The sequence below is a fragment of the Onychostoma macrolepis genome, chromosome 19, assembly GCF_012432095.1.
Source record: "Onychostoma macrolepis isolate SWU-2019 chromosome 19, ASM1243209v1, whole genome shotgun sequence".
In the NCBI taxonomy this organism is placed as follows: Eukaryota; Metazoa; Chordata; class Actinopteri; order Cypriniformes; family Cyprinidae; genus Onychostoma; species Onychostoma macrolepis.
The window spans coordinates 14,291,652-14,311,435 of NC_081173.1; the positions used below are offsets into that span (position 1 = coordinate 14,291,652).

The following is a 19,784-nucleotide window of genomic DNA, read 5'->3' on the forward strand; positions in this document are numbered from 1 at the left end:
TCTCTCTCTCTCTCGTCATGGTGGGAATCCTGCAACAGGCTCAGGTAAAAATCTCAGGTTTTAAATTATTGATGATGGTGCACTTGTGATTAACCAATTATTTTTGAATGATAATTTGTTTTATGCTAATTAATCATTTTTTTATCCATTATTAATTCAAGTTCTTGATGAATATACTGTATGACTTTAAGGTCCAAGGACATTGGAATGATCTTAAAACTGACAGGACACATTATAAACAGGGGTGCACATAAGTTTTTCAGCCTGGTTCTCATATGAGAACCTGGAGATTTGGTTTGGTCCTCACACGGGCTATGGCATGTAGTGTGACCCATAAAATATAACTATAAAAAAAAAAATTAATAATAGTGATAATAATATTATTGCACTTTATTTAGTTTATATATATATATATGTATGTATATAATAACTAACTAAAAATAATAAACTAAATAATCAAGTGTGATAATACTATTTTATTTTAAAATAAAAAGGCAGTATTACATACAAATGCAATTATTTTATAGTAAACTTAAAAATAAAATGTTAATATTTTTATTATTATCATTATTTTTATTTTAATTTTCATCATTTTCAAACGTAAAATCAGCGAGCTTTTATTTTGGCAGGTTGCCGGCAAGTAAGTATTATGCGCTTCCGGGTTTAGCGCTGCTGATGGAAGAGCGTCAGTGAATGAAATGTCACAGTTTTGCTTTGAAAACGGCAGCGGCTAGCTTAGATTATGCTTTCAGTTTGAATAGAAATCTTATACAGTACAGTTTGTCGCTCTAAAATGGTAATTGTGCATTAACAGCTGTCAACCATGTCGGTACGCAAATACGCTGTGAGAACTTATTTACACAGCGCATTTCTAATTTTGGTCGCGCATGCGGATCTGCGGACCACTTATGTGCACCCCTGATTATAAACCTGATTGGCTTGGCTCATAAATATTATGTAGGTGAAATAATTGAAAGGAAAATGACCATTACCATTGCATGCAACTTTTTTTTAATCTTAATTTTATGCTTTTAATTAACATCAGTAAGTAACATAAATGAGTTCATATTAGATCATTAATTCATATTAGGTAATATATTACCTAAATTTAAAAAAAATACCAAGGCTGCAAAATACAGTAAAAACTAGAGGTCGACCGATAGTGGATTTTACTAATACCGATAGCTAGGTTGGACCACACTGGCCGATACCGATTAATCAACCGATAGTTTTTAAAATGGATAATGAACGAAAACTAAAATAGAGCTTTACTATTTTTAAAAAGCAGTAACAGTACTGAACCATACTTTGTAAATGAATAAAAATGTTGTATTAATATTAATTATTATATTGATCATTAGTTATTTCATAGTTTACTAATGTTAAAAGAAGAAACTTTAAAATTTAAAAATGAAGCCTATTAGTAATAGTAAATGTTGAAATGAAATGAACACTCTAACAAGGAACAATACTTCTACAGCTTTCATTAATGTTACAAATGGACTCCTATTGTTAAGTGTTACCATTTAATTTCAATAGTCATGCTTAAAGATAGCCATCTTGAAATACCTACACAAGGCCATATTAAAATTACATGCACAAGTTATTGGTATTGTATGTATACTCTCACATTTTATTTGCTGCCATTTTAGAACACTGCATGATTATCTAAATCAAAATATGCAAGTGACACACTGCAAAAGCACAGAGCTGCGTCTTGGAGAAGTCCCAGGTGTCACACACAACAGACGCGTCATATTCAATTCAAGCAGCGGTTTATTTAAACTGTTTATTTAATCACCAAACGGACATAAGTTTGCTTCAAGAATGAACTATGTGGCATAAATGAGTTTGAAGTTCGGTGTTTAAAAAAACAGAGCAAACGGAAAGAGAACGTGCGATCTATTACAGCTCTCTATATGAAGCATACAAGACTGTATTAGGGCCACAGAAAGACAAACATTTTGCTGAAAAATGCACAATACATAATTTATAGCCTAGGGTGAAGTCATTATGTAAATTAACAATGATTTGGGACAAATATAATGTTATTTAATGGAAAACTATGTGAATGGCGCTCTGTTCCGCGGCAGAATTTTCTGTCGGCAGCATTTAAATGCGCGTTTGAAGTTTCCCGCTCAGTGCAATGCGCAGTGTCACATGCCATAACTAACATGTGCTGTCAGTGATTTCCGCCTCTAGAGGCCGCTCTCGTACTGTATAATGACAGCAGACCATTCTCAGCCACTCCAGCAACAGACGCAACACGGAAAACTATCGGCATGGATTTTTGCCGATAACCGATAGTTCCGCAAATCAACTATCGGTGCCGATTAATCGGCACAACCGATGAATCGGTCGACCTCTAGTAAAAACAGTAATATCATGAAACATTATAACAATTTCAAATAACTGTTTTCCAATTTAATGTATTAATATATTTTTAAATGCCTTTTATTCCTGTGATGGCAAAGCTGAATTTTCAGCATCATTACTCCAGTCTTGAGTGTCACATGATCCTTCAGAAATCATTGTAATATACAGATTTAGTGCAAATGATTTTGGTGCAACATTTTACTATTATTTTCAAAGTTGCTTAATATTTTTGTTGAAACAGTGAATTAATAAATGCTGTAAATTCTTGTTAGTTCACTTTTAGTTCATGATAACTAAAGACCAAACACATGTTAACTGAAACATACCTTACTGTAAAATGTTAATACTAAAGCTTTTAAAATATGATTATTCCCCAAAAAGTTGGTGACCAAGCTGAAACCTGTGTGGTGTTTCTCAGGTGTATGAAGTGGTACCATGTTTGAGCGACTGCAGTCAGTATGTCTGGGTGGCTGAGCCGTGGAGCGTCTGGAAGGTCAGTAATGTTGATCTGAAGGAGAACTGCGGGGAAGGTGTACAGACGAGGAAAGTTAGGTATGACTGTCTCAAACAACAACATTAGCAACATTATTACTACTTAACACAGCTTTTTAGAAAGTGCATGAAAATCCTAACAGATGTTTCTTTTCATGAAGGTGCATGCAAAACACTGTCGATGGACCTTCAGACCCTGTAGAAGACTATCTCTGTGATCCAGAGGAGATGCTGCTTGGAGCCAGAGAGAGCAAGTTGCCCTGTCCTGGGGACTGTGTTTTAACTGACTGGGGCCCTTGGAGTCGATGCCCATTGGTGAGAGGAAACATTTATCAGGAACACATCTAATGTTCAGCAGAGCACACAATCTTATTTTCCCCCTACAGTGTTGTGATGTATAATCGGCTCTACCATAACTGCATGGTGTGTCTGACGCAACACTTTTCAGTGCAAATGTCCCCTGAAAGCACAGCCTTTATATGATAAGTTTAAATGCTCGCAGATTAGCCAGGCTGGTACCTCTTCCTCCTATTTTTCCATCTCCTGTAGAGGAGGATTTGAGACACAGCATGTTCTTCAGAGCTGCTCAACACCAATCTAACATTTTTGGTCAGCCTTGCACCAGCGGTCAGTAAATACAAAGCTAAATAAGAAAACCGAGGGTGCTTTTGTGTATGGCAGGGGTTGGCCGCTCGGAGCGGGCTGCGAGTTCACACATGAAATTGTTTGCTATGGCATAAGTGTGTGTATAGGCATTATTGAGGAATCTCTCAGGGGGAGGGTTACTCACGTCTGTCTCAGTGTGATTCCCAGGCACGCTGCCACCAAACTGCAAGGGTAGCTAATTGCCATGGATACTGAGAGTATCCCTGCGGTGAAAATGCGGGAAGGCTTAAAACATCTTACACATGACATCAGAGAGGAATTTATTTCCCTCAGAAAGAGCTGCCAACGTCTGAAATAACAAGGAAAATGTGAAAGCGAAATTAATCCGCTGCACATATGCTGAATATTTCAAGATGTCCTCTCTTTTGTCCATTTGATTGTTCTTTTTGTTGTTCATTGATCATCGTTTGTTCATTGAAAGCTTTGTTTTTTCTGAAGCCATGCAATGTGAATAGTACAAGGCAGAGGAGTGCCAGCCCTATGCGTCAGCCTGGGGAAGAGAAACAGTGTCCTTCAACTACAGAGAAAGAAACGTGCACCCTGAACACCAACTGCTTCCATTACTCCTATAATATTACAGGTAAATATTGACTGAATCTTAACTAGAACATGCTGGCTGCCAGATACATGCGAAGACTAAGAAATCACTGAGATTTGATTTGACAAATTTGGTTATTCATCTGTCATCTGGCCTCTCAACCTTCATTTCCAATTCATGTTCATTTTAATAGTTTAAGAGTCAGTTTCGAAGCTCTTGACTTTTGCTAATACTGATTATCAACTAATTTCAACTTGATAACAACATTATTTTAGCTTAAACAATAGATTTTGCATGGTGGTAGAATCCTAGGGAATGCATAAAATGAAAAAAAAAAGTACTGTATATCCTGAATTCAAGTTACTTATACATTTTTTTGAAAGTGATGCTTCTGACATAACATATCATTAATTTATTAGAATAAAATATAAATAAAATATATAACTATAAATAAAACATTTTAGATTATTTTTCCCCTCTAAGAATAATTTTGTTATTACTGTTTCACACATGGATCAAACGTAGTATGAAATAGCATTTTAGTGTTAAGTGTTATTTTAGTATTATGTTTTTAGTAATATACTATTAGTATTTATTAGATTTTATTTTTATATTTCCTTTTTCATTTTAATAATAATAATTATTATTCATTGTCATTTTTATTTAATTTTTTTTATTTTTCAAAAATGCATATGACAATGCAACATTTCTACATGTAATTTTAATTTATTAATATTTTTTTCAGTTCTAGGTTTTCATTACATTTTTTATTGAATTTTCACATGATAAAAGGAAAAAGGTTAATTTGAAATAACTGGTCAGAAGAATATTAAAATATTTATTGAATAATTCCCATTCAGACTGGAGCACATGTCAGCTGAGTGAACGAGCCGTATGTGGGGTTGGATTCAAGACACGCATGCTTGACTGTGTTCGCAGTGATGGCAAGTCTGTGGACCTCAAGTTTTGCGATGAGGTACTTTTCTGTTCAGAAGACAAGTTTACAAGTGATGCTTCTGTTGTAAATCCACATAACTAAATTGATTTTGTTTCTTTTAGCTTGGTCTCGAGAAAAAATGGCAGATGAACGCTTCCTGTGTGGTCGAGTGCCCTGTCAACTGCCAGCTGTCTGATTGGTCGTCCTGGTCTGAATGCTCTCACACCTGCGGTCTTGCAGGTAAGCCAACACTTTGTATTGAAGACCTTGATTTGAAGTTGGATTTATGCCAGAACACACAAAAAGTTCACAGTTTTTGTGACATTATTAATTTTGCATGGCTTGGTTAATTCACACTCTCAGCAGTCAGTCAGTCTGTTTCAGACAAAATCAAAAGCCTCAGGAGGGTCTTTGGGTCTTGTGGTTCAGAACGTTGGTCTTTGATGTTAGCTAACATGACTGTTTCCTCAAATGGCAAGTTTTAGCGAATTATACTGAGCTCTCTGCTGTCTTAGAATTAACAAAGCGTTGGCTAAAACCACAAAAAATGTATGGTGTGAGAACAATTGTGTTATCGCCCAGAAGCAGCATTTGAGAGGACAATAATGATGTCCTTGAGTGTAATTCCATCTGCTCTGACGATTGATTAGGGGCCCATTATGTTTGTGTGCTTGAGGCCTAAGAGACCACTCCGCTACACAAGGTCTTTGAGAGCCAATGACCAGTGACTGCTAGAGCAAACCCTGCCGCTATATGAAACCTGTGCTGGTTTAGTTTATCGTGGCATCTTTAATCTGTCCCCAGGCGGCAGGATTCCCACAAAGATACAGAATCAGCATCAAATTTCATGAAATTTACATTTTTGGGATTAAGTGGCAATAATTTGTTCAAAAAACAAGTTCTTAGTAATGTACTTTTTTATATTCATAATGATATCTTAACATTTTTAAAAGCCATTTAAAATAAAATTGGCTCTAAAAATGTCACATGGTGTTAGCAGCATAAAAAGTGATAACATTTTACATAAACGTAAGCATACACATTTCAATGGTTATTTTCATGAAAGTTTTTATATTATATATTTTCAAAGTAAAACATTTTTTTTCTTCTTTTTTTACAGATACCGTGAATTATTAATTCATGAATATCATTTTGTGTGTGTGTGTGTGGGGGGTTGTATTATATAACAACCTGAACTGACCTTGTTTTGTGATGAAAGGTAAAATGATCTTATATTTTGGGAGATATCATATCCTGTATTTTGTATGTGTTTTTCTCCCTTCATTTTTCTGCACATTACTTGCATCTCATTTTATTTATTTGTCCATATAATTATTCACACAAAGTTACTTTGATTTGGTAATAATATATTAATAGTTAGTAAGGTAATTGGGTAACGCTTTATTTTAAGGTCTCTTAACTAGTTGCTAAGTAGCATGCATATTAATAGAATATTAGCCATTTATTAGTAGTAATTAAGCACATATTAATGCCTTATTCTACATGACCTTATTCTACATCCATAATCCTACCCAATACCTAAACTTAACGACTACCGCACTGACTATTAATAAGCAGCAAATTAGGAATTTATTGAGGGAAAAGTCGTAGTTAATAGTTAAGAAGTGTTCCCTATTCTAAAGTGTTACCGGTAATTGTTAAATTTAGGTATTGGGTGGGATTAGGGATGTAGAATATGGTCGTGCAGAATTTGTGCTTTAAAAGCATTAATAAACAGCCAATATGTTAATAAGTGACATGCTAATAAGCAACTAGTTAAGAGTGAGAATTGGTCTCTTTACTAAAGTGTTACCCTTTTTTTAATATGAGGATTGTTGTATGTATGTTGTATTTTATTTTTTGTTTGTTTGTTTTTGTTTTTTGTTTTGCTCCAGAATGTATTCAAATATTCAATTTTAATGCAGAAATTGGTATATCAGGCATATTCCTCGTTATATAGTCCATACAAATTGCTAATAAATGAATGATTAGTGTTGTAAATTATTAGTGCTAGTCATTGACCCAATTAGCACCCATGAACATCATGAATTCAGGCATGAATTTATTTATTTTTGTCAACAAAGGGAAATTGAATAGTAATGTGTGACAGTGTGACAGTAATGCAAAGCAAATTAAGACCCAGTTGTGAGTGGAGTCATGAGCTAAACGTCCTGCATTGGCTGTCCTGTGGCACACTGGTTATGCTGTTTGCTCTAAACCTGGTGCCTTGGCCACCAGTAGAGACAGAAAGAGATGAAAAGAAAGAGTGAGAGAGAGAACTGAGAGGATGAGCAATCCCTACAGCTAAAAACTCTCACAAAGGCACACAAGCACTTGTGTATGTACAGTTTTCCCAACTGAACCCAGCATATAAAAAGAGGATGCAAGGCACTGAGAGTTGATTTGGTTTGTGGCTGCTGAAAAGCATGGAGCTTCACAGAGGATTCTCCACAGGGATGGTCCATCACGGCAGACTGCGGCGAAGATGAATTGCATCTGGTACAACTAGCTTCAGGGCAACGTGTCAGCCGAGGACTGGGCTATGATCATGTTTAACATTACGAAGTGCCTAGCCGTACCCTTCGAGGTTCTGTACATTCAGCCTTTTTTTTCATGATAAAACTAACTGCAAAGAAGTTAGTAACAGACCACAGCCCAGAATCGCTTCTGCTAGGCTTGATGACCTTTTGGCACCACTTTGCTGGAGTATTTCAGTGGCAAAATCTGTATCGTATTCACAAACCACCTGACATCCATTTTAACCAACACTAAATGTACTCAAATTGCACTGAACAGTTACTTCTTGTGCACCAGATCAGCATATTAGAATAATTCCTGAAAGATCATGTGACTGAAGACTGGAGTAAAGGCTGCTGAGAATTCAGCTTTGCCATCACAGGAATGAATTACATCTATTAATATATTAAAACAGAAACTACTTTTTAAAACTGTAAAAATATTTTACAATTTTACATTTTTTTTCTGTATTTTTGATCAAATAAATGCAGCCTTGGTTAAAAAAAAAAAAAAAAATCGTACTGACCCCAAACCCCATCCATGAAGAAAGCTGAATATGGGATCATACACAGAAAGAACCCTACTTTAGATCTTAATATTAGCTAACACTACTTAAGAAATGAGTGGTCACTATTTTTAGGTTTAGCAGTGGTATTTTACTGATAGGTTTTTAGAAGGAAAACACATAAATACCTTTAAGTACTTGCTCTGTTGTAATTTTTAATAACACACGTTTTGAAGTTTTATGAAGGTTTTGTTATTTAGTTCTTTGTGTTGCCACCTGCCATGCAAAATAATCATTCTTGTGAGAGAAGGGTGTGGAGTTTTATTGGGCAGCACTCTTAAACAGCAGGATGCCTTCTGCCTGAAAGAGCCTACACTCCATTTCTCTCCATCCCTCTCCTCAGCCCTGCAGAATCGATTTAAGAAAATCAAGAGGGGGAGAGATGAATATTCAGAGTGGTTTCAGGGCCTGGAATTAGGCTTGAAAAATGCCTGGCAGATTAAGTTATTCACAGATGGGTGGAACATTACTACACAGGAAGAAAGACTTTCAGGTCTCACATCGTTTTTTTGGCTTTCCATCGGAGGGGGATTGAGTTACCTGAGATTAGTGTGTATGTGTGTAACATGAGATGATTCACTTACTGTAAAAGCCTTTATTTCATTCAAGGAGTCACTTTGTTTGATGTTAAAGCATTATCTTTAGCAAGCATGAGAAAAGCTAGGGAGTTGTGCTTCCAGTATGTGAGTGAATTTGAAATAACATTTGTCATGTCTTATAGAAAATGTTATTTTGCGACCACGACATACCTCAAATACTAAGGGTTTTAAAATTTTATCAATATTACAATGCAGCATCGTGAAAAAATATCTGTTTTTCTTATAATGTATCTTGTAGGGAAGCTCTGGAGAAGGAGAACTGTGATCCAGGCCTCTCAGGGAGATGGACGGCCATGTTCCTCACAGCTGGAACAGTGGAAGCCCTGTCCTGTTAAACCCTGCTACAGCTGGAGGTACAGTGCCTGGTCTCCATGCAAATCTGAGGTGAGTTTGCTGAGGAATCACTCAGATTTCTTTATTCATTTTGGACAATAAGCTGAATTATATATATTAAGATGTACTTCATGGATGCTGGGTTTTTTTTTTAAAGTGATATCTTAAAATGTTAAAATGTTTAAAGTAATATCTTTAAACATATCAAGCACACAAGTTGTCAACTTTTAATGAAAAAAAATATATACATACACAAGTATTTATCAGTAAATAAATGAAATAGATGCACAATGAACTCGTATTAGTAAAGGTACAGGCACATTTACTGCTGCTTGACGAGGGTGAAATCCAGTCATTTCAATAGGAGTCAGTGGGAGTTTTGCATGAGGGTGAAAAAGTTCCCCACACAGATTTTTAGATGCTCAAGTCGGTCACGCAAATCTGCCACATTGACAAACAAAAAACCGCTTGTGACCTAAGCTTCATTGCTTACAGTGAACAATGGACTTGTTGCAAAATGTTGCTGAAATTTCATTAAATGTGACCGCACCTTAATGCATAAAAAAGTAACCTGATTGCATAAAACCTATGTAATGCAATGAGCGTTTCCGATATGAACATCTTAAGCAGGTTTTGTCTTACTAGAGACACACTTCGCTAGTAAACCACCATCACTTAATTTAATCTGCAGCAGTGTTTAGGTATATTTAGAATACTCCCCAATCCTCTCCTGCTTTGGCCTTTCCGCAGCGTTTGTACTGTCATCTTCCTCCTGTCATCAGTCTGGTTTTCAGGACCCAACAGGGGGTTTAATTAAAGACAACAGACAGAAGACACAGCCTCTCCCTTCTCTCCTTTCTTCCCGTCTCTGTCTTTCTCCTTCCCCCCTCATTCCTCATGCCCCCGTCACAGGCTGTGAGAGAATATTGACTCTGGCCTTTGTTCTCGGCTGCCTGTCTCTAAAGTGTCTTCTGACAGCCCTCAGCAGTCTCCAGCAGCATTGCTTCACTTGTGCCTCATGTTTTTAGAGATTTTCAGCAGCTATGAAAAAATAATGCCGGTAGCTGACAGTGCGGAACATGAGGATGGAGAAACAATGCTGGGATTTCTTCCTGCCTCATTTTGTATCACCATGAGAAGTTTTGCTCTTTCGAGGTCTAAAACTCCAAAGAAGCTGTGTAGAGTTCATCCTCAATCTCCACTAGGAGTACATAAAGTTTTTTTATTTAATTTTTACCACAGCTGGTGTCCAATTGTAGTCATTAATATCAAAACTCCCTGTTTCCTTAGGGTGCGCGGTGTGGAGAGGGACTGCGCTTCAGGAACGTGTCCTGCTTTGTGTCTGATGGCTCGGGGAAGGATCCGGGCAGTATGGTGGATGATGAACTGTGTGGAGACCTGGAGCAGACTGTGGATGGGGACAAACAGATCATCCTGCAGGAGTCCTGCACGGTGCCCTGCCCAGGTAACAGCTAATGTCACAACTGTGACGACATGTTGTTGTAAATCCACTACACTGATGTAAATCTTGGGTTCAGCAACTGTCAAAGATATTGTAATAACATGAGACATTAATCACATGATTAATTACGTAAATATTTGTTATAATATACACTACTGTTCAAAAGTTTGTGATCAATACATTTTGAGTTTATTTATTTTAATTTTATTTGTTTTATTTATTTATTTTATTTTTTCATTCCGCAAGGATGCATTAAAGGCGATTTTCTCAATATTTAGATTTTTTTGCACCCTCAGATTACAGATTTTCAAATAGTTGTATCTCAGACAAATATTGTCCGATCCTAACAAACCATACATCAATGGAAAGTTTATTTATTCAGCTTTCAGATGATGTATAAATCTCAATTTTGAAAAATTGACACTTAAAACTGGTTCTGTCATCCAGTACCATCCAATAGTAAATATCTACATACTGTTTTAATTTTATTTATTGTAATGACAATATAAAAGACAATTGTGTAGTTTAGCAAAAACATATCATGCTTTCTCCCTCCTTCAAAAAAATTAATAAAAATCAAGTAGTATAAATAGGCCTTTATACTTTAGAGAAAAATCACAATCTTGTGTTCCTCTGTTTAGAAGCTCACTTTTAAATCAGTCAGACCTACTCTGGCACGTTTACAAGGCAGCTTTTATGAGACACTGTGTGAAATATTCACTGGGATATCACACAGCTATAATTCAACACCCTCATATACCTTGCTGTACTACCTCACACAAGCTAGACAATTTTACTTCATGGATTGTTGTCCATTATATTACTGTAATTTCACAGGAAATGGATGGAAACAAAACATATTTTCAGACAGGCTTTTGAAAGCTTTTTATTTCAGCAAGTGAGTGACAGATAGCAAGACAACATTTTGACATGTCCTTTGTGGCAGTAGTAGAGGGTCGTGATTGAGGTTTTATAAGGGGACAGTGACAGTAACAACACACCAACACATGTCAGTGCAGATTTGTGTTGTGGTAGGCTGAGTTACATGATGCTTTGCCCACAGTGTAGTTGTGATTTTTATTTTTATTTATTTTTTTTAGAAAGTTGCTCAGTTCTTCACTTGCTCTGACCTTTGACCCCGTCATTCATTCTTCATTCTTGAAGCATAGCTCCCTGGCACACGTCCCGTCTCCTCCAGCTGTGACCTACTGCTGTGCTCCCTCTGTCTTCCCTTTTTTTTCCTGTTCTGATCTCTTTTTTCACACAAATGTTTCTTAAATGACGATGATGCACACTTTGTGCATTTGAATATTCATCCCAGTGTTGTGTAACATCATCAGCTATTCACACACAGACTCGAGTGTACTCTGTGAACTCAGGTGCCACATCTGCCTCTGGCGTTCCGCTGCGCACGTGCTCTGATAATCACGATCATAGGATTAGGGCTTTATGGAACGACTTTATGAATAATTAATACTCTGGGAAATATTCACAAATCAGGACTGCTATTACAACAGGACAGACTGACCTACTTCTGCTGAAAAAACACCCTGACATCACAAAAAAAACGTGGAGTCTTAGTATCCCTGACAAAGAAGAAAGTTTGCAAATGGAATTTGTTATTGTTAGACCCTGTAGGTTGAAAATGCAAAACTTTTTAATTCTTTAGGGTTTTAGATTAAATCTATTAATGAATCACTAGGCCCACACATAATATGTGCCTGGAGCTCCTCATAAATCTCTGAGGACTTCTGCAGAGTTGAAACTTTGTCACTTGCAAGGTTTATTTGTTTATTAAACATTTTGGTGAATTTAATTATGCCTTTAGCTACCAGTATTCACTGTAGAACTCTCAGCACCATTTTATATCATTTTTCAGCAAAATTCATGTTTTATAACTGTGACGTATTTTACATCTAAAATTAGAATTTAAAAAAAATGTACATTTAAATTTTGCGATTCGCAGAATGACAAAAAGTAAGTAAATGTATAAATAACATTTTCAAACTACCTTTGCAAACGCCAATATCAATCACCCATTAATTTTCTAACAGAGGCGTTTATGTATTTGTTAGGTGAGTGTTACCTGACAGAATGGACTGTGTGGAGCCCGTGTCAGCTGAGCTGTATCAGCGGGGACGATCTGGGCTTCGGTTCGGTGCAGGTGCGTTCTCGTGCCGTTCTAGCTCAGGAACCTGAGAACCTTCTTCAGTGTCCAGAACAGGAATGGGAAGCCAGGCCATGTACAGGTGAGCCAAAATCAATGCATTTAGTGCAGGCAATGCAGTTTCACTGTACAAATGAGTTTCTGAAATTGTAAATAAAACATTACAGGAGTATGCTTGAGTACAAAAATACTATTTCATCTTCAAAATTTCAAGTTTAATTCTGTTACTTGCCAGTTCTTTGTAATTATTTGTGAAATTTATGAGCAAAGTTCTCAGTGAAAATTGTTTCTACAATTTTTTTAGTTTTTGTTTTCATTGTAGATACTTTTTTTAAACCTACAGTGTTTCAAGATTTTAAAAATGATCGTTTTTATTATTTTTTTCAATGTATCACTGTTAATACTGTTTCATGTGTTTTAAGAGGGCCAGTGTTATGAGTACAAATGGATGACAGGTCCATGGAAAGTCTCGTCTCGACAAGTTTGGTGCCAGCGCTCTGATGGATTGAATGTCACAGGTGTGTGTGTTTGAAATAAAATAAAATACAATACAACAAAATGAAACGAAACTAAATGAAATAAAATATTTTTGAGTTAATACATAAGAAGTTTTATAAATGAATATTTGGCTTATATATTTTTAACATCCTTTATAAACAGGAGGGCAGAAAATAATGGTGCATCCCTAGGTGCACACATTGTAGAAGCAGAGATAAGCCACCCTGCATCTGTTTTCGATATTCAGAGAAAAAAAAATGAAACCATCACTATGACTGAAGCGTCAATATTCTCTCCTCAGAGAGTGTTTGATGACAGACTGTGGTTTGAGATAAAGTTGACGTCCTGTGCTGTCATATCCTGTCAGGAAAGACTGAAATGTTCACTGTCTCCTCTTATACATTTGTATATACTTTATGGAAATAATCTTTTAATCCATTACAATGTGACACCCACATTTAATCCCATTCACCATTATGCCAGCTGTCCTCCCATGTTAATGTGTTAGTGTGTGTATTCCTACGTATCTCCTTATTTTGGTGCAGGCTAGGGCTGTGCGATATGGACAAAAAATTTAAATTTCTTTGATCAATTTTGCAATTTCGATTTTAATCACGATTTTGACACACACAGACATGCTTTACAGTCATAAATGCATTCAGTGTGAATTTGAAACATATTTTCAAAAGAAAACCAATTAGAGCTTTATCAAAAAGCTGTAACATGTCTCTAGAACAGACATGTGGCAAACATTATGGCTGTTTATCACAAACACAACATTTATCCATTATTTTGATTTCACATGCAAATGTTGTTAAATTAAAAAAATTATTCTCTTTTATCACAATGTTAAAACTCAATAAATATAACTTTGTTTTCCGACCTCCACGAGTGCCATCTATTATTGCCTTGTTTATCTAAAAGTGCACTTTTGCTTGTTTTAAATCTAGCCAAAAAGCCATGAGTTGACTGTGAAACAGTAGACTTTAATTATATGCATTTATGGTGTAATTACTACATTTACATGTCAATCCATGTTAATTTTTACCGTGAACAATGTGCTGTCACTTTAATTCAGCGCGTGCAGCACAGCAAAAATAGACTCGATCTTTGCACTGCTGCAGACGCACCGCTCCTAGAGCACACTGCTGGACTGCAACCGCGTGCAGTGTGAACGCTTTAAACCGTTAACATGGGCACGGAAAAAATACACAACGCATATGCACCACAGATGGAGTATGGCATTATGTCTGTCTGTATGCCTGGTCTGTTATGTTCTCGCGCTCCATTTGGGTGCGCTACATTCTGATTGGTTCGGATAGCATACTGTGGGAGGTCGGGGACGCTATAAAGCGATTTAGAAATCGTGCAAGCTCAAATCGTGATTTTATGACGATTTCGATTAATCACACAGCCCTAGTGCAGGCATAGAAATGCACGGGCACAGAAGTATGCCCCTCACACTCTACTGAAGAACATCATAAATGCAATGCAATATGAGATTTCATTGAGGTTTGTTTGGCATATTTATGCGACTTGGAATCAGTCCCTATGATTTTCAAATGTTTACTTGTCCTGTCCTCTATGTCGAGCTGTCCAAACTGACCTCGTTCCAGATGGCACACATGAGTCTGGTCACTTGTGATTGGCAGAACAGAGCAGCAGAACTTCTAAGGCTGTAATCAAAACCTCTACAGCAACCAGGTCCCTGTTTATGCATATTCATGAGTTATATTAAGGTGTGCAGAAGTATGAATATTCATACAGGCTGCTAATTAGTAAACATGTTTCTGCAGATGCTTACAGTTTATAGTGCACCTATGAAGAAGAGATCCTTTAACACGACAATAGCTTTATCTTATTGCTAATGATGAATTTTTACATCAAAACACACAAAGAGAAAACACATTTCCAATTTTCCAAGTATCACCCAGTAAGCAGCTTTCTGATTTACACTGGACACAAATGACACATGTAGTGGTGGTTGTGGCCTTAACAATTGTCATGGTATCTGGCAGCAGCAGTCAAGGGTGGTTCTGGCGTTTGGGAGCAGTTCTATTTCACTGCTCTCATTGTTGATTGGATGTATTGATTCATCCCAGCTTAGAGAAAATAACACCCCTGCACTGGCCGCCGGCTGCCCATTTCAGTGCTTTTATAGATCTAGTGGATTCCCACAGGCTGCGATTTGTAGAGAGGAAGATGGAAAGTGAGCGAAAGGATATTGAGATTGTACACATAGGTGACCCAAGAAGAGGATCATTTTTAATTGTGTTGGCTGACGATAAAACGGGCAGAAATCCCATGGACTTACGTTGACGGAGTAGCCCAAGCCTGAATATCTAGGGAACAGTATATCTGAGAATAAGCTAGAAATTACGAACAAATGCCCTAGTAACCCTTCAGAACACCTTAGTAACCATCCAGAACATCCTAGTAATGCCCTAGAAAACACTCAGAATACCTTGCAACAGGGTCCAGGGGCCCCTAGGGTCTGCAAGGGAGGGAAAAAATAAACAAACAAATAAATAAAAAAATAATTTAGTGAATACAGATATATTAAATATTTAATATATTCTTACATTTTATTCTTATATTCCTAATTATTAAATTCTATTGACAGCCATAGTTTAATGTTTTCCTTTAGTTTATACATCTAACTATGAAAACCCATTTCCACTGCATAAGAAAAATAATTAATAAAAAGCCCAATACTTTGGTAATTCATAGTTCTGACATAAAATCATTATTATGAGATACAAATTTGAGATATTAAGTCATAATTATGACAGCATTTCGTCGTTTAAATTTTTTGTCATAATTATGAGATTGTCAAAACTGACACAAAAAGTCAAAATTATAAGATAAAAAGCCAGAATTATTAGGTGTAAAAATTATGAGATAAAAATTCACACTTATGACATAAAAAATTATTATAATATAGGTGTACATATCTAACAGCACTAATGGTGGGTAAAAATAAAATAAAATACATGTTGTTTAATAGATAACATATTAATTCTTTTTTTTCTGGATATTTTACATATGCATACACATTTATTTTATTTTTATTTTTTCACACTAAACTGGCTATCATATTTTAGGAAGGGGTTTCTCAGAAAGAGGATCATCATTTTTGAGGAGTCTATGGCATAAAAAAGTATGAAAACCCTTGCTTTTCCAAACACTGGGGAAGGTTGCCCATTTTTTTTTCCCAGAAAATGTACAAATCTAGTTGAATTTTAATTACTGCCTCATGCCTATCAGTTAACACATTAGTAATATCATAACTCGAGAGGTATTAAGCATGAATTAAATTGGAGTAAAGCATGTCTGGCACTGTTTGCATTACCAAAGAGAGGAAAAGAGGATGAATGTGGGAGAGCAACAGAATGCAGAGACTTTGATGTCTCCTGCCTCCAGGACAATGGCGTAGCTGAAAATGGGCATGTGTTTGTGTGAGTGTGACAATGTCATCAAACAATGTTTATATAAAACTTTGAACTCTTTGCCTGCAGGTGGATGCCCGTTGACAAGCGAGCCGGTGTCTGACAGATCATGTGACCCAGCCTGCGACAAACTTCGCTCCTACTGCACTGAGGTTAGCATGTGTGCATGTTTATGTGTGGACTCCTGCTGGGGTGGGATGCTGGGATGCAGGTAGACTGTAAACAGGGTTGCATGGATATTCAATACAGCAGGATTAGACCTCCTCCAGAGGAGAGAGAGATGGCCCTGGAATGTATAATGGGAAATTCTGAAACATGAGAACCAAGATGCACCGGCTATAATAGCAAGATTTGATATCCGCTTATCAACAGATACCATCTTAATAAGCCTAGATGGAAACTATTAAAGCCACTTTACTGTTCAGTCTTTTTCTGATAAAAATAACAGCGTTAGCCTTATGCATGGACTTTATCAAGCTCTGTGACCAATGTCAGAGGATATTAAAAGCAGTAACACTGCTAGCGCTGTAGAGATCAGTACAGGCCAAATAAAACACCTTAGGGAGGATAAGTCACTAAGATAAGTCAATCAGTTGAGAGCTTTATATTATTCTGGATGGCAGCACTGCTTTGGAGTGGTTGGTGTGTTTGAATGTGTTTATGCTTGCATATGCCTTTGATTTGTAAAATCCTTTAAATAAACGATCAAGGTATAGTATTATAAGTATACAGACATACAGTTTGAGTGTGGTAAGATGTGGTAGTTTTTGTATGTTGTATGCCATACAAGAAAAAGCAACTTACTTTATTTTATTTATTATTTTAGGTAATATTTCCAAACATTGTTTGCAAAACAGTTATTATAACAAATTATTTATAAATAAATAAATGTAATAATCTCTTTTCTACAAGAAAATAGCAGAGTTAAAATGAGTAGAACTGCCATTTATTTTTCAGCCTTTTATTTTATAATCTCCTTTGCAACTTAGTTTTACTTAATTTAGCTTATTTAATATCATTTAATTTAATGTAATTTCTTTAAAATATTATTTTATATTGTAATTTCCAATTAACAATAAAAAAGTTATTAGAAAAAAATTGTATAACTTTGTCTAGAAACTTGTCTCAAATGGTGCACTGTACACTAATCACATGTACCATGTACTCCACAGTCTAGTATGAACTAATAAAGTGCATCATCCAGGTGTTTCAAGTGCACTTTTTCATTTCAGAATTTTCCATAGAATGCACAAGTGCACGATTTGGGACACACTTTATGTGTTTCTTCTCCTCACAGCCAGACAGAAATGGTGAATACTTCTGGCTTACTGTATATGATCACAAGTCAAAAAAAAATTTAAAAATGCCAGGAAACAGTTCCACACTCTCCTCTATATATGTATCTTGTTCGTTTGAAGATGATCCTACATGAAATGTAAACATACATTGTGAGCTACCACATTTGTCCTCCAGCGTGCGATTTTCCCCCTTTGCATATGAACTGAATGTTATATGCAAGTGAAGAATGTGAGTGTGTCTGAATCGGGTCTCCCGCTGTGTAGTGAATCCCTCTACTGTGGGAAGAAACGGCCTGTATTCATATCAGTTTCTTCTGCTACATCCAGACCTGCTCTTCTGTGCCCGTCTTTATAAATGCAAATGCCCCAGTGCATTCTGGTTTTCCTGTGGTCGCATAGATCTGACAAGGGTTGTGTTTGCGTGTGGGCCGATTATCCTCCCAAGATTGCAGTGGGAATAAGAGACCCCCTGCAGACGGCAGGAACCTGGGGGATTCTCCTCATATATTTGCACACGAGCACTCAGGTCTGCCGAACAGTGATGCTTGTGGAGATCCAAATGTCTTGTCAGTAGAAGAACACGTGCTGGGATGTATCTTATCAACACCCACGCTCATGCACTCGTACCCTTCAGGATTCACATGATCTTGATGTTTTTCAGAACAAAGAAAGCACTAAAATAGCACAACGAACACGGAAAGTATCTTTGAAATCACAGCTAGATGCTGCAGAAATATTTTTAGCATCTAACAGAGCTGTTAGCGGAAAGAAAGAACAACGTGACACTGGTAGAGAGAAAGCTAAGCGATGGTCGCAGGAGACGAAAAGTGAATTCAATTAGCAGCTGTTTAGAGGCTGAGGGAAAGCCGTAAATAGAAAACTGTTTTTTTACAATTGGTATGAGTGATTTTCTGTTTCCATTTTATTTCACCTAGCCACACTTTAAACTGACAGCATCAATTTATTTTGCAGTTTATTCTGGCCGAGAAATGACCACACGCATTAACATATAATTGATAGACAAAACAATTTAATAAAAAATAAGTCCTGATTATGTGCCTCTAATATCAAATAAGCATGTTAATTGTGGCTGATATTGATAGTCACTGATATATTATGAATCCCTGTTTAAAGGGCTTGTCCATTTCTAAATATATATATATATATTTTATTTATTTTTTTTTTTTTTAAATGTATTTTTCATTGATTTAAAGTACACTACTGTTCAAATGTGGATGAAGGGTGGGTACGATTTTAAATGTTTTTGAAAAACGTCTCTTTTGCTCACCAAGGCTGACTTTTTATATCGAAACTACAGTAAAAACAGCAATATTTTGAGATATTATTACAATTTAAAATAACTGTTTTCTATTTGAATATATTTTTAAATGTAATTTATTCCTGTGATGGCAAAGCTGAATTTTCAGCAACCTTTACTCCAGTCTTCAGTGTCACGTGATGCTGATTTGGTGTTCAAGAAACAATTCTTATAATTATCAATGTTGAAAACAATTGTGCTGCTCAATATTTTTGTAGAAACAGTGAGACACCCCCTTGATATATAGAAAGTTCGAAACAACAACATTTATTTTAAATGGAAATCTTTTGTAACATTATGCATGTCTCTACTATCACTTTTGATCAATTTAATGGGTAACACTTTATTTTAGGTTGTCCTTGTTACACATGTTACATGTACTTACTATTATAATAACAATTAATTATGCATAACTACATGCAAGTAACCCTAAACCAAACTCTAATCCTATCCCTAACCATATAGTAAATACATGTAATTAATTAATATTACTCAGTACTTAAATGTATAATTACACTATAACAAGGACACCTTAAAATAAAGTGTAACCATTTAATGCATCCTTGGTA

General features: G+C 36.1%; 1 protein-coding gene across 3 annotated transcripts in view; it reads left to right on the plus strand.

Annotated features, from left to right (window-relative positions):
- thsd7aa (thrombospondin, type I, domain containing 7Aa) overlaps window positions 1-19,784 on the plus strand; it is a 124,356-nt gene that overhangs the window by 97,239 nt on the left and 7,333 nt on the right. For all 3 annotated transcript variants that reach the window (XR_009267418.1, XM_058754473.1, XM_058754474.1), the window contains exons 15-24: window positions 2,790-2,928; window positions 3,030-3,183; window positions 3,973-4,114; window positions 4,933-5,048; window positions 5,132-5,249; window positions 8,929-9,074; window positions 10,314-10,488; window positions 12,561-12,734; window positions 13,075-13,170; window positions 16,669-16,751. Coding sequence is in view for 2 of the 3 variants with exons in the window: in XM_058754473.1 (XP_058610456.1) it covers window positions 2,790-2,928; window positions 3,030-3,183; window positions 3,973-4,114; window positions 4,933-5,048; window positions 5,132-5,249; window positions 8,929-9,074; window positions 10,314-10,488; window positions 12,561-12,734; window positions 13,075-13,170; window positions 16,669-16,751 (1,343 nt within the window). In the remaining variant the exon portion in view is untranslated. The remainder of the gene's footprint in view (window positions 1-2,789; window positions 2,929-3,029; window positions 3,184-3,972; window positions 4,115-4,932; window positions 5,049-5,131; window positions 5,250-8,928; window positions 9,075-10,313; window positions 10,489-12,560; window positions 12,735-13,074; window positions 13,171-16,668; window positions 16,752-19,784) is intronic.